Source organism: Aegilops tauschii, chromosome 5 (genome assembly GCF_002575655.3).
Source record: "Aegilops tauschii subsp. strangulata cultivar AL8/78 chromosome 5, Aet v6.0, whole genome shotgun sequence".
In the NCBI taxonomy this organism is placed as follows: Eukaryota; Viridiplantae; Streptophyta; class Magnoliopsida; order Poales; family Poaceae; genus Aegilops; species Aegilops tauschii.
Window position 1 is genome coordinate 73,004,919 of NC_053039.3, and position 14,952 is coordinate 73,019,870.

Consider the following 14,952-nt stretch of genomic DNA (forward strand, 5'->3'; position numbering starts at 1 on the left):
ATACATCTAAATGAGTAAATATAGTGGCAAAATACTTTCTTAGGGGTTTGCCTAACACTTTTTTTCTGTCAAAAGGGTACAAATTGTGTCCAACAAAAAATACATCTAAATGAGTAAATGTCTGAGACTTTCATACATTCATAAGTACATTAGTGTTGAGCTTACAAAGAAAATTTTTTAATATTTGTGAACTCTAACACATCATTATTTCACAAAAAAATGGGGCTGGAAAAGAAATTCGAGGCTCACATTACAGAATTGTCACATAAATTTGGTCTCCACAATCCATAACTCTGACACGTCATTATCACACAGTTCAAAGTAAAAGGCTCACAATACATTAGCCTCACACGATCCAAGGCTCACAATACATTATATATATACAGGAAGTGTTGCTTCAATTGATGTTGTTCTTGGTGCATTGAGCTCAGGTCCCGCTTGGAGAAGATCCTCATATTTTCCAGCTTGGGTGATATGAAACAGAGGCACCTTTAAAGAAAATATGCCTTTGTCACCAATGCTCGAGATATAGAATCAGCACTGCAACAAGATGAAGCATCAGGTACCATATGCAACAAGTTCATGCACATGCAAATGAATTACTTGCAGGTAAATTTTAAATTCAACCAAAAGTGGTGACACACAGCAAGAAGACTTCAACAGAACTATTATGGCTTTTAGTGGAAATCCCACCTTTTTTCTTCAGAAAATACATACCCAAAGAACAGAAGAATTCAACAGTTTTATCGTGTGAAAGCAATCATCTATTCATCCATAAATGTTTTCTTGGAACGACCCGCCATCACAGTTGCATTCAGAGGTACATGCTAATTGATAGTCAATCAAAGCAATTCCAGAGTAGAGCTCAAACTTACAGTAAGCAGAGGTTGATGATTATAGGCTTAGTTCAAAAGTTGCATTATTCTCATAAAAATTAATACTGTAACAGGCAGGCCCGTGAGGAATAATGTCAAAAAAACTGTTAAAAATAATTTTGAGCCTAAATAGTACATGAACATATGCCCAAAATGTAATTCACCTCTTTGCAATGGTCACAGGAGAAATCAAGCTCAGTAGTTTGCTTCTTTAACTCCAGTTCCTATGGAGAAAGCAAGTAAATGAACGTCACCCAACAAAGCATATGCCCTTGTGTTCATTCTCACTGAAAATTTAAAAGGAAAAAGTGAAATAGTACTTAGTGTCGCAGCAGGTGTCCAGAAAAGACCAATCTCCTAGATTTGTATCAGTATGTGAGGCAATAATAAGGCGGACGTGAACCTGCTCCAAATGAAAGAAAAAGTTGGACCTAATTATCATTAATAGCTGGAAAAAAATCTACTGAAACCAGTACTGTTTCAAGCATAGTATGAAGAAAATTTATATAAAGACCTTAATTAGAAAAAACAAACTGGTGTTATATTGGCATCTCTCAACTGAATAAACATTTAACAACTATATATTATTTTTCAGTTCAACTGCAAAATAACAGAATCAGGCACAATACCAACATACTCTTTTGTATCTGGGCAAGAATATTCATAATCAAGATACTCTAGTCCCTTCTTATGGTACTCCAAATGAAAGAAAAAGTTGGACCTAATTATCATTAATAGCTGGAAAAAAATCTACTCAAACCAGTACTGTTTCAAGCATAGTATGAAGAAAATTTATATAAAGACCTTAAATAGAAAAAACAAACTGGTATTATATTGGCATCCCTCAACTGAATAAACATTTAACAACTATATTATTTTTTAGTTCAACTGCAAAATAACAAAATCAGGCACAATACCAACATATTCTTTTGTATCCGGACAAGAATATTCGTAATCAAGATACTCTAGTCCCTTCTTATGGTAGCACAACTGCAGTCTTGTTTTATTTAGATCAATGTTATTACTCTTTTGTATCTGAGAGTTCTGGCCCAAATCTGCCAAATTGGGCAACGAACAAACCCAGACAACGATGCAATATTGGCTATTGGAATCGAACAAACAATCCACACAAATGTCTTGGTACATGGAGAGCATACATGTGTTATCCCTCCAAGACATCTCTGTACACAATGTTCTTGGTGCTTTTACCCGTTTGATCTATTTCTTTATTTGGCTTTGCCAGAACCCGAGTTGTCTGCCTTGAAACACCCCTTGGCAGTGCAACATAAAGCTGGCCGTGCGAGAATACAGGCTCCGGAAGGTAAATGCCAACAGTTGGGATGGTTTGCCCCTGGGCTTTGTTTATGGTTATTGCAAAACTCAGACGAATAGGGAATTGCTTCCTCTTCAACTTGAAAGGAAGTGAAATATCCTCCGAGGGTGCCATCGAGATCCTAGGGATGAACACTCTCTTTCTAGCATGTTGTCCACCAACAATCTTGGCGTCGATTGCGTTATTTTGGAAAGCTCTAATCATCAATCTCGTTCCATTGCAAAGTCCATTATTAGGATCAAGATTTTGGAGCAGAATGACACGACAATTGACTTTAACTTTTAAAATATGGGGAGGCAAGCCATTCAGAGTGAGGTTGTTCAGATAGTCAATTGGGTAGTTATTGCGTGTATCATCATCGATGGAATCAAAGCTATAGTATACCTTTTCTTGGCCGGGAAATCTGTCAATCGTCTTTGCATTTAGGTCGTCCACGTGCTCATTCTTGGTAGAAAGAATAACACGTGTGCTCATGTAGGCACCGGATGATGCGTTCTCATGAAGAGACGGGAACACGTGTTCAATAAGCTTCATGACTGGTGCGTCACCAGGTGTGTAACCTATCACAATTTCATCAGGAAGATGCACATAATCATCACCGATCGTCTCCTCTGTTCCATTGCCAATTCTCAAGAGGTATTTGGAGAACCACGGGTCAATCTGTGCTCTCATATTACGCTTGAGGCGTATTTGTCTAATTTTCTCTCATAGATATGATCTTTGCAGCGTGCCATCAGTGATCTGTGCTCTTATCCCACGCGGGACCACGGGAAGGACCTGCCTAAAATCCCCTCCAAACACCACAACCTTTCCCCCAAATGGCATAACACATCCCATGATATCCTGTAGTGACCTATCCAACGCCTCAACTGCTTGACGCTTCGTCATGGCAACCTCATCCCAGATTATCAGAGATGCTCTCCGAAGCAACTCTGCAGTACCACTCTGCTTGGTGAAGCTGCAGGTGCTATTATCCATGAGCTTGATCGGAATTTTGAACCTGGAGTGGGTGGTACGTCCACCTGGCATGATTGATGTGGCTATTCCGGATGTCGCAGTTGCAATAGCTATTTTCCCCAATGAACGCACTTTAGCAAGAAGCGCCTTGTAGAGATAAGTCTTCCCCGTGCCACCAGGACCATCAACAAACAAAACATGTTTCCTGTTGTTCACCACGTGATCCAAGATTTCCTCAAACCCAGCTCTCTGCTCAATGTTCAGGGATGTATACAGATCTAGATGCTCTTGATCCACACCGACTGACAACTCCTCTCGAACCTCCCTTAGGAGGTCACCGGAACCATCACCGGTCTCAACCAGCTCCGGGAGGCCATAGCTTTTAATATCTTTGCCCATTGAATGCACCAAATCCCGGATGTCTCTAAGGACCATCTGTTCCAGCACAGCCTGGTTGGACTGGGTACGACGGTAATCCTCAGACATTGACTCTAGATGCTTCTCCCACAATGCACGGATGTTGGTCGCCTCGCAGAATACAAGAATAGTTGCAAAAAGCCTTCTTAGAGCATAGGGCATCTGGAAAGTAGCAGACTCAGTCAAGCAATCGTCAAGAGATTTGTCAGTCTCTATTAGGCCCATGAGCTCACACGCTTCCCTGAAGGTCGAGCAAAGCCTTCCATTTACAGTTCTCAAATCCTCATATGAAGTGGCACCTCTTCTATGATTCAGAAGCACTCTCAGGAAGTACCTCTCACCATCAGCAGGGTGTGCATAAACAATCCTTCCAACTTGTCCCCGGCCCCTCTGGCTTCTTTTCTGCCACTTTTTCTTACCCTTAATCCATCGAAAGAATTCTAGGAACTCTTTATACAAGAAGTTTCATGCATAAGGGTCCACCTCATTCATCCTAAAGTATTCTGTGAGCATGGTTTAAGAAGAGGACGGTCGGTTCATGACATCCTCTAGGTTATCAGCACCGCTGATTGCAACAGTATGCATGCTGGGCAAATGCAGCTGTAGTTGCAACACAGCAGGAGAGACACCAAACATACGGAAAGCACATACCCTGTACATAGACTCTAGTGGTGTTACAAACCTTGCATCCCTGTATTGCCGAATCTCATTTATCACACCACCATCAGTTGCCGCCGGGTCAACTGAGAAGGAAGCACGATCATGCCCCTTGTATATGTACTTGTACAAATATTTGACTGCCTTTATGCTTGAGCAAGCTTCAACATTAATGTGACAATTATATCTCATAAGCAATCCGGGGTTGTACGGGACAACCCATCTGTTGTCCAACACTGCATTCCTAACTTTGACTTGGCGGCCATCATCCCTTCTTCTATATATAGGGTATGGGTCCTTTCCTTGTTGTGTTGCAGGGCAAAACTGTCGAAGGTAACGAAAACGACAATTTCCATCTATCATGCAAGGACAATTCTTCTGGAGAGTACCACATGGGTCGTGGAGCATATGCTTGATAACCAGTCCATGCAACACAGGGTACTTCTCACAGCTAGGGATCTCTGCCGAGATTACCCTATCATAGGCGTCTGGATTTGTTAGCTTACTATCTGAGGCCATGATCAGCAGGAAGTGCTCATGTGGCAGACCCCTTTTTTGGAACTCGGTAACATGAGCATACGCCGCAATCGGACCAAAGTACTTCTTTTTTATCAAGATCTTTCAGACTCCACATCTTGGCCCTGTATACTCTGGCCACCAGGTCAGGACGGTCTTGTGGTGTTTGTCCGAGTGCAAGTCTGGAAGTTATCTCCTCCCAGTAAGGGTTGCAAGTCATAGTGATTAAGTAATCAGGCTTTCCGTATCTCTGGACGACGGCCATCGCATCAAGGAATCTTTGCTGCATGTCTCGATCACCTCCCGGAAAAGTCCGAGGGAGCACGATTCTTTTTCCAATCTGAGCAGCACGCGTCTCTCCAGAAGCAATGGTGTCAACAACACCCTATGAAACAAATGAATTAGGCTCATAATTGGTTCTTGCTTTTAGAATACAAGCATGATGATAATCAACAAGACTACACATTAGGCTCATATTTGGTTAATGCTTAATTCTAGTTATCTAGTAACATACCAGTGTCTGACAAGTTGTCATAGTATGTTGATGAGACTAGGGAGATTTAAGTTACCTGGTATAGCTCAACACGTATGAGTTTTTGGTTCTGAGGCTTTGAGTAGAAATCAAGCCTCATAGTCTCCATTTTGATGTACATGTCAACAAGCCACTGTTGGAGAAGACGCCCCCCAAACAATAGGATGTTAAAAATTCCTTTCCTGATCTGCAACTTGAAACAGTAATACTCCCTCGCACTGACATATTTTCTAGACTCAGTGGCTTCATCCTCATCTTGTTCTTCATTGTCATCTACAAGATGGTTGCGACGACGAGTTATGAATAATGCCACTACTAAAGATCGGAGGAATTCATGGATGGGACCAATTGTTATGACACCTTTACCTGCTTCTCGTTCATCGTCCTGGTTGTCGTCTTCATCATCATTGTCTGCCTGAGTGGGAGTTGGTCCCTCATATGGCAGCCAACGGTTCCTTCCTGTCTCCCCAGCCGGGTAAAATAATGGGTACGCTAAAGGATCATAGCATCCATAGTAGGCTCTGATGTACAAAGGACGGTCCCCTTTTGCATGCACTACAACACTTCTATCAAAAGTGTGTTGCAGGTCACTACCTTCAACCCACATTGCAGCCACCTGAGAAGTTGTAGGGGCATTGTACCTCCGCTGGTCCAATTTTATATTTGTGTTCAATGTAATCTTATATTCCGCTAGGTCTGGAACTGAACCAAGGCTCTTAAATGTCTCGACATACGGGTTGTTCTCCAATATACGAAGAATCTTTCGTATGAGATTGATATCAAGATCTGGAGAGCGCTTGACCCTATGTTCCAAGGCTTCATCTATATCATAAATGTACAGCTGCAAATGCCTGGGCCCGTGATCACCCGGTACAAGGTGGTCTAGACGGTGGTACAACTGACCATGAGCACGAAATGTGTATATACCGGTTCTTGTCGCGGTGTTGACCCGCTGGTCAAGGGTAACACCAAGACTTGTGAAGGAGAAGTGGGAGTTGAAATATCGAATGTGTTGTCTAAAGTATTTTGCATCCTCATCTACCTGATTTGAAAACAATTGTTGTAGCTCTTGAGGAACCTCTGGGGTACATACCTTGACTTTACCTTTTCTGCAACAAAAGGCTGGGCTTTCATACTGGAACCTAATTGCTCCACAATGGACACAGTCTTTTACTGGCTTCAAAACATGATGCTTAGTCGATAGATTCTTGTAGACATGGTCATAAGGATCATCAGACTCAAAAGCATGTGAAACATTAGGTGTCAATCTGTATGATTGTTTGACACGAGAAAAATCTTATAAGCTCTCCGTGAGAAGGGAAGAGAAGGAGTGTGGATTTCTCTCATGCGCCGGGGGAAAGAATATGCGGGCGTGCCAGTGTACCGTAGTACACAAAGAAAAGGGGTACGGGAAACAAGTATTTCATTAATCTCATCGGATAAACAAAATTACAAGATCCCATAAAAAATGAATGCGCTTCGTGGCCTACTAGCGCGGCCAGCCTGACTATGGCGATGTGCGGTCTCCTGGTTCCCGGGGCCTCGGAAAGCTCCCGGTTAATTACTCCCGCGGGTTATTCCGCGAGATACCTCCGATTAAGCCGTGTGGTCGTCTTCGCTTCGCGTTCTCCATGCATGATGATGGTGTGTGTGTGGTGTGGGTGGCGGCAAAGCCCGTGTCCTCGTCGGTACACGTGCCGCTCAAAACATGGCTTTGTGCTGGCCACGTTCGCCCTCGCCGTCGCGCCTCGTCGGTCTTAACAGCGTTGATGTAGTCGGTGTTGAAGTTGCATGGGTCCTGCTCTGCTCGGACTTCTTGACGATGTAGCGGTTTCGTCGGGGTACGCAAGGGGTTCGCCTTGCGGGAGTATTCTTATGGAGACCGGCGTCGGTGTAAAACCAACGCTCGCTCATATCGGCAATGCCGGTGTGGTTGGCACCTCGTCTCGGCTGGACTCTGAGTTTACGGCAGTCCGCCAAGACAAGGGTGCCACCTCACGGGGCCACAATAAGATGCTGGTGAAGTTGCATCGCGTTCCCGCCATCGCGCGTCACGTTCACTGCCTCCGAAACGTGGACAACGCCATGTGGTGGTGCCTCGTCTCGACTAGATGCCGAGTTTACGATGGTCTGCCAAGACAAGGGCAGCGCCTCACTGGGCCGGGGTAAGATCTTGGTGAAGTTGCATCGCCTTCCCACCGTCGCGCCTCATCATCTTGGGCTCCGGGTTGCGAATAGCATCATGCGGCAGTCTTCTCCTCCGGGTCATTCTTCTCTGTGTTGTGAGCTTCATGTTGCGGGCAGCACGGGGGTGTGCGTCGTCTTTGTGGCTCCGAGTCGCGGGCTCCATCTTGATGACGTAGACATCGGTGGCGTCATCCCGCGAGCTCCACGCGTCCATCCTCCGCGACACCAGCTTGATGATGTTGATGATGGACGTCGTGCTGGTGAGTTCCGTGTCGCTATCCACCATGGCACGACGGCGGCATCCTCGCGAGCTCCACGCCTCCATTCTCCATGGCACCAGCTTGATGAAGAAGTTGACGGGCATCGTCCTTGCGAGCTCCGTGTCGTCATCCTTCGTGACACGCGGCGGCATCCCCGCGAGCTCCATGCCTCCGGGCTCCAGCTTGATAATGTTAGCGATGGACGTCATCTTGGTGAGCTCCGGGCCACCATCCACCGTGGCACGGCGGCGGCATCCTCGCGAGCTCCACCGCCTTCGTCCTCCATGGCGCCAGCTTGATGAAGAAGGCGGGCGTCATCCTAGCGAGCTCCGTCCATCCACCGCGGCACGGCGACGCGCCGGCTTGGTGAAGAAGACGATGGGCATCCTCCTAGCAAGCTCCACCCATCCACTGCGGCATGCTGGCGGCATCCTTGTGAGCCTCCGTGCCTCCGGGCTCCAGCTTGACGAAGTAGACGTCGGCAGTGTCCCCAACGAGTGCCACGCCTCCGTCCTCTAGCTCCAGGATGCCGAAGTAGATCGCGGGCGTCCTCCTTGTGAACTCTCCATCACGATCCTCCGCGGCACCGGGTTGAGGATGTTGGTGATTGGCGTCGTCTTGGCTAGCTCCGCACCGCCATCCACCACGGTAGGGCGGCGGCATCCTCGCGACCTCCACGCCTCCGTCCATCGGCTTGATGAAGAAGGTGACGGCCTCTTTGGAGTGCTCCTTCTTGCTCTGCTGCTAGATGTGATGACGCCGGATGCATATCTCCCCTCTGCGTGCGTCGGCTGCGTGGGTTTGTTGTGCTCAGGATGTCCTTGGGTTTCCTACAAAAATAAGATGATAGCACATAGAAGAAGATTATTGTATGGTTAGATGCATCTCTTTCACCGCACGTATTTCCACAGCCGGCGCGTACGCACGTCCGCCGTTCATCTGATATTCACGACGCTGCCACCACGGGCGCGTCTCGTCCTTGATGCTGCTGCCACGGGCGAGTTTCTCCTCCTTGTGTGCACCTCATCTCCGCCGGCTGCCTCCTCTCTCTCGTCCGCTCTGCTGCGTACCTCCTCCTCCTCTAGTCCGTGGTAGCTGCCTTCTCAACGTTGGGCTGGATACAATCTTACCAGGAGTAACCTGTAAGAGACAAGAATAGAAAGAAAGAGTGCAGCGGTCACGGCCACCATGCGTCCGCTGCCCTTCGTCGTCAGCGTGTTGCAGCTGCCGCATCACTATTGTGCTTCCTCGACGCTGGGCGCACGCGCCGCCGCCATGAGCGTGTCTTGTCCTCGATGTTGGGTGCGTCTCCTCGTCGACGCCGCCGCAACCACGGACGCGTTTCTTCTACGTGCGATATTTGTTTGTGCGTGCGTGAGTTCTCGCCTGGGACGTGTCTCCTTGTTGCGTAGGCTGGCTGGCTTTATATAGTCAGCCGACGGAGTTGGATGGATGGTATGTGGAGCACGTCCGGTCACGGATCTTCTTTTGATTCTTCTTGACGCCCAAGTCTGCATGCAGAAAAGGAAATAAATAGACACGTACCTTGTTATTTGACGCCTATTCCTTTTTATGTGATTCCCGTGGGTCGGCTGTACTTATTTCCAAATTCTCATTCCTAGCTTACCTTGCCCACACACGTGCATGTTACCTGTTTAAATCAAATTAAATAGGAAAAAAATACGTGCATGCAAGGTTAGCTAGGTATTTCAGGTATTCAGGGAAGTATACATGCATGCCCGCCGGCCGCAAATACACAAATACTCCCTCCGTTCCTAAATATAAGTCTTTTTAGACATTTTAAATAGACTACAACATACGGATGTATGTAGACATATTTTAGAGTATAGATTCACTCATTTTGCTCCGTTGGTAGTCACTTGTTGGAATCTCTAAAAAGACTTATATTTAGGAACGGAGGGAGTACGTATGTATATGTGCATGGCACCGTCCAGGACGTGTGCATGGCACCGTCCAGGACGTGTGCATGTACACAATTTGGTTGCACCTATATTTCATGCATACGTATGTGCTGAGTACGATGCGGGCATGTGCCATGCAATAGCATTTTGCCTTTGTATTATTAACCACTAGCCTTTGCACAGATAACCTGCATCAAAACTCATTAAAAATAAAATTATTTTATGCAATATTGCACAAAAAATCGTCGAACAATGATTCAAACTCATGACCTACAATAATATTGGGGTAAAAAATGTGTCATAGTCTGCATGATATAAGGGGATATGCATTCATGGTAAATATCCTGCATTCATCATCACCATCATCATCATCACCATACATTGGTTGCCCGTGTTGTGTGTCGTGCAAGCATTCTACGAAAACAATAAACATTAAATCAGCTTCATGTATGGATGTCAGCATCACTATTTCTCACATTGAAAAATGAAGGAGTGTAACGCTAAGATATGTGAAGAACCAAAATAAGGAGCTATAGCTGTAACTGATAGGATTAATGGTTAAATTATTGAGCATTATTTTCATATACCGTCCACTTCGGCAGATGGATCCATAGGCTCTAATATTCAAGCATCATCGGAGTCTTCACCATTGTTCTGGCCACCTGGATGCACACCACCTGCATGGTAGAAACAAAGTTGAACATCACATGACAGGTGAAATTGAATACTACGAGAAATAGGGTTATTTCTGGCAAAAAATAAGAGTTATTTCTGGCAAAAATTGAAGATCAATGGTCTTTTATTGGAACTAATTAAATCAGGTATAAGGTTATATTGGCTTGATGGTTGCGCATGTATACTTGGCTAGGGGGCTGCAGATCCACATGCTGGCTCAGCAAGGTTGGACTGTTCAGACCATGGATGGCGTTTTCCCATCTTATACGCGTGTTTCCTCTGCAACACAACTTCTTTTTCTTCTGGCGTCATTCCATGATATTGTTCTCTCATGCGATGCCGTTTCTTGGCAGAAGATACCTCTGAAACCGATACATGGTTAGAATACTGCGTCTGTAATATCAAATTGAGTCAGTCAGGACTGAATCATGAGCATACCAGTCACTTGAACAGAGCGAAGTGAGTTACTTCCGGGCAGAAAACTTTCTTGCCTATGTCTCCCTTCAGATACAGACATGTCCACTACCTCATGAACATTCATCTGTTGTCGTTCATAAGTGGGATTCGTGTGCAGCCAATCAATCTGACCATCTGTCTGCATAGATGATCCACTATGAGCAGTACCTACAGAAATACAATGCATTATATGGCTTTCATATGGTGGTAGAAATTATTTGTTGAAATTACCAGGTGTTACTTGGACGCTAGTGGTTGCAGCTCGCTTTTCTAGTCGAGCGATCCGGAGCTTCTTGCAGTGCTCTGCTATCTCCTCGTCAGAGCTTCGTTTTCTGCGTCCAAGAGCTGCATCTCCAAATTGATGGTCGGTATCAGCCGAGGTTGCAGCTGCATATATATTAGGCTAGTCTGTCAATAGAGTAGGGCAGCATAGTAACATGAAGATAGTAGTCAGAATATTAAATTAGTAGTATGCAAAGATAAAGAACGAACCGGTTATGTTGCTCAAAGGGGTTCGTAGCACATCCAGCGATGAAGAAGCATGTGTTCGAGAGAATTCCTCATGTCCAATAGTAAGGACAGATGCAGCCTTGTTGTCTGCTCGGGCCATACGTCGCTTCTGGTTGTACTCCGCTCTCTTCTCATCGGACAATCGTGCATACCAATTTTTACCGCTTTTTGCTTTTTCACCGGCTTGTACGTTTGAGTTGGATATGTTGCTCAAAGGGGTTCGTAGCACATCCAGCAACGAAGGAGCATGTGGTTCAGAGACTTCCTCATGGTCAATACCAATGGCAGATGCAGCCTTTTTGTCGGCTTGGGCCATATGCCGCTTCTGGTTGTACTCTGCTCTCTTCTCATCGGACATCCGTGCATACCAATTTGTTCCACTTTTTGGTTTTTCACTCGCTTGATTCGCAGTCTCATTAGTAGGTGTATTTGTCAGATCTTTAAATGGGGAACGCTCGGCTGATTCTAACGCAGACGGACGATGATTCCTCATCAGTGACATGTGTTGGGGAACATCCTAAATCAGTAGAATGACAAAACAATGGTACATAGGGTTCTTAAGAGTAGGTATGCAGAGCTGTGATGTAATATTGAGAAGCTTAATTCTTAAATCCTAATTCAGTCCAATGACAAAACGATGCTACACAAGGATCTTAAGAGTAGGCATGCGGAGTTGTCATGTAATATTGAGAAGCTCAATTCATAAATGTTTGAGTAAATCGAACTGTCAAGTGTTTTAGTAAATCTGAAACTGTGACAAAAAGGACCTTAGATGCAGGGAATGGTGATGAGTGGGAATGGTCTGAACCTGTATAAATAAAGTAGGTGTTGTTAGGGAGGAGGCAAAAACAGAAAATATAAAATATTGTGAGTGAGATTGCATAAATATCTTAGATCAGAAAGCTCAGAAGCTTCTGGGTGGTAATTTTTGTGCCACCTGAGGAATGTTCAGAATTCTGAGAGCTTTGAAAAGGTAATTGGAGTGACAGCAAACAATTTGTGAACCATACGAAGAGCTTAAATACTCATAAATCAGATTGAGCTTAAATACTCATAAACCAGACTCTGACCCTTTTAGTGCTGAGTGTGGTATTGGCGTTGGATCATGATAATTCACCTGCGACAGTTGTTCCAGAATAATGGTGGTTAACTTTGTTCGCTGTGTGGAAGGATCATCTATGCACTAAAATAATCATAACCAGAAGGATCATGTACGCATCATATTGTCTTGTGTGGAAGGAACATAATCACAAGCATGCTGTTCAAACAATTCACAGTTCAATGTAAAGAAAACTTACTGGCTGGATAAGGTCGTTGTCGGCAGCAGAGGCGGACACCGCCACCCGGCCGCGCTCACGTTTTTCCGAGTGGCAGCAGAGGAAGGCTGGCGGGATGCTCACGCTCTCCCACCTTGTTGGGGCAGCAGAGGAGGACCGGCGGGCGGCTGCTCACGCTCGCGGCGGAGGAGAATAGGATGGGCGGGAGGAGGGCGGCGGCGGCGGGAGGAGGGCGAGGATGAGCGGGAGAGGGTGGGCGGGCGGCTAATTACGGTCGCGGCGGCTCCGGCTGTCCCGCGGCGAAGGGCTGCGGCGGCTCCCCCGGCGCGTGACGGGCGGCGGCCTCCGGCTATCCCAGGGGCGAAGGGCGCGACGGTCGGCCGCGACCTGCGGCGACTCCCGCAGCGAAGGACGGCGGCGCCCGCGGCGGCGGCTCCGGCTGTCCCGCGGCGAAAGGCGCGACAGTGGGCGGCTCCCGCAGCGAAGGAGCGACGGGCGGCAGACGGCGCGGGGAGGAGCAAGAGGGGGCGAGAGGTCGTGCGGAGGGGGGCGAGAGATCGTGCGTACAGTTTTTTCTTTTTTTTGATGGGCGTGGCTAGTTAGGGCATCTTCAATGCAAAGCGCTTAGATAGGCGCTTAGGAAAATAAAATAACTTTCATAAATTGAAAAATCATCGAGGCGTTCGCTAACACAACGCTGGCCGCTAACTATAGGCGCTAGCTAACCACTGACCCAGCTGTAAAATTGGTCGTTGGACGCATGTTCTAACTCATCGGAAGGAAAAAAAGGTTAAGCGCTCGCGGCCAAAGTTTGCGTCGATGCCGGGCTTGACGCCAGGATTAGTCAGCCCAACTTCCAATCGGGGAGGATAGTAATCCTGGCGCCTACCCTTAGCGGCCCGCATTGTTGATGCTCTTAGGGCATCTCCAATGCAGGAGTGCTTAAATTCCTGGGCACGAGCGCATACACAAGCGCCCGGGCGCTAGCGTTAGTATTTTGTATTAGTTTTTAAGCGCCCGACTCCTCTTCATGCATCGATGCCAAGAAAGAAACCGGGAATCCGTCAAAAACTGCCAAAACTACTGGGATTTAATTCCTAGCGCCCAGGCCTAAGCGCCTGCATTGTACATGCCCTTAGCGATCGATTAAGTGCGGGTTAGCGATCGATTAAGGGCGTGGTTGGTAGCGTTACCACAGAAAGATTAATGGCCATTAGATATTGGTAATGGATGGGTGTGATTGCTTGGATCTGCCCCTCTCTTTCTTTTATAGGTGTATAAGTAGTATATACTCCCTTTGTTCCTAAATATTTGTCTTTCTAAAGGTTTCAACAAGTGACTACATACGGAGCAAAATGAATGAATCTACACTCTAGCATTAGTAGCTCGCATGTCAATCAATTTGCATTTATTGATTGGAAAAGAATTAAAACACACATTAATTGGTAGAGAGAGAGAATAACATAATAAAAAGGAAAGAAATATACATGCATGTACGCACAATGTGACTCGCCAGCTTGTAGACCTTGTATGCACAGATGAATACACATATACATTAAAATTGTACCTTCATAAGGTATCTATGACTTATTATTTGTATCAATAAATTGTGCACTGACTCCAAATATTAGAGACATACCCATGATATATATATACCTACTAATGAATTATGTACATACGCGGGCATGTATATATATCCAATGATTTATTCTAGGTCTTGCTAATAAAGAAATTATATGCATAGTGGATATGTATATACCTACTAACTAAATTATGTACATACGCGGGTATGCATATACCTACTAATGAAATTATATACATACACAGGTATGCATATACCTACTAATTAAATTATATACATATGCGGGTATGCATATACCTACTAATGAAATTATATACATACGCGGGTATGCATATACCTACTAATTAAATTATATACATACGCGGGCATGCATATACCTACTAACGAAATTATGTACATACATAGGTATGCATATACCTACTAACAAAATTACATGTATAGGTATATGTATACCCAATTATGTTGTGAGTATATGTATACCCAATTATGTTGTGGGTATACTTATACCTAACTGAAATTACGTAACATATACGTGTATGTACATACAAAGTGATTTAGCCTACGAATAAATAAGTGCTATATAAGGAGGTAATAAATATTGATTTTTAATCAATATGGTATTTTAATTTCCTTCCTTTTTTATGATGTGACATGCATGCATGGAATGATTAAAGAATTAAAGCCTGCCAAATTAAGCCATTTTCATTAGTTTCCAAATCAGTCGCTAAACACGATCCAACGACAAGTCGCTAAACACGATCCAACGACAGATAGGCAAGGTGACTGGGCCCCTAGG

At 45.3% G+C, this 14,952-nt stretch overlaps 1 protein-coding gene across 7 annotated transcripts; it reads right to left on the reverse strand.

Annotated features, from left to right (window-relative positions):
* Nucleotides 1–110: 110 nt before the first annotated feature.
* LOC109785174 (uncharacterized) lies at nucleotides 111–13,175 on the reverse strand. Of its 7 annotated transcripts, XM_073499860.1 has the most exons (11): nucleotides 12,596–13,175; nucleotides 12,368–12,414; nucleotides 12,065–12,105; nucleotides 11,280–11,814; nucleotides 11,019–11,174; nucleotides 10,770–10,955; nucleotides 10,517–10,693; nucleotides 10,244–10,333; nucleotides 1,196–1,278; nucleotides 1,040–1,099; nucleotides 111–540 (listed from the first exon to the last, which is right to left on the reverse strand). In XM_073499860.1, the coding sequence occupies exons 4-7, from the start codon at nucleotides 11,797–11,799 to the stop codon at nucleotides 10,521–10,523; spliced, it is 1,035 nt and encodes a 344-aa protein (XP_073355961.1). In that variant the 5' UTR covers nucleotides 11,800–11,814; nucleotides 12,065–12,105; nucleotides 12,368–12,414; nucleotides 12,596–13,175; the 3' UTR covers nucleotides 111–540; nucleotides 1,040–1,099; nucleotides 1,196–1,278; nucleotides 10,244–10,333; nucleotides 10,517–10,520. The 7 variants fall into 7 exon arrangements, with proteins under 7 accessions (XP_073355961.1, XP_073355964.1, XP_073355965.1 ...); XM_073499863.1 differs by adding an exon at nucleotides 9,280–10,070 and having other exon boundaries at nucleotides 11,280–12,414; nucleotides 12,596–13,171; XM_073499864.1 differs by lacking the exon at nucleotides 12,368–12,414 and adding an exon at nucleotides 9,280–10,070 and having other exon boundaries at nucleotides 11,280–12,105; nucleotides 12,596–13,141.
* Nucleotides 13,176–14,952: the final 1,777 nt, after the last annotated feature.

What these genes read in the sequence shown, in the direction of transcription:
- LOC109785174 (XM_073499860.1), bottom strand. Translation starts at nt 11,799, where the DNA reads ATGTCACTGATGAGGAATCATCGTCCGTCTGCGTTAGAATCAGCCGAG. An exon ending in CCCTTTGAGCAACATAACCG is followed by an intron (nt 11,175 to 11,279) that starts GTTCGTTCTTTA and finishes ATATATATGCAG; the next exon opens with CTGCAACCTCGGCTGATACC. An exon ending in TAGCGTCCAAGTAACACCTG is followed by an intron (nt 10,956 to 11,018) that starts GTAATTTCAACA and finishes GTATTTCTGTAG; the next exon opens with GTACTGCTCATAGTGGATCA.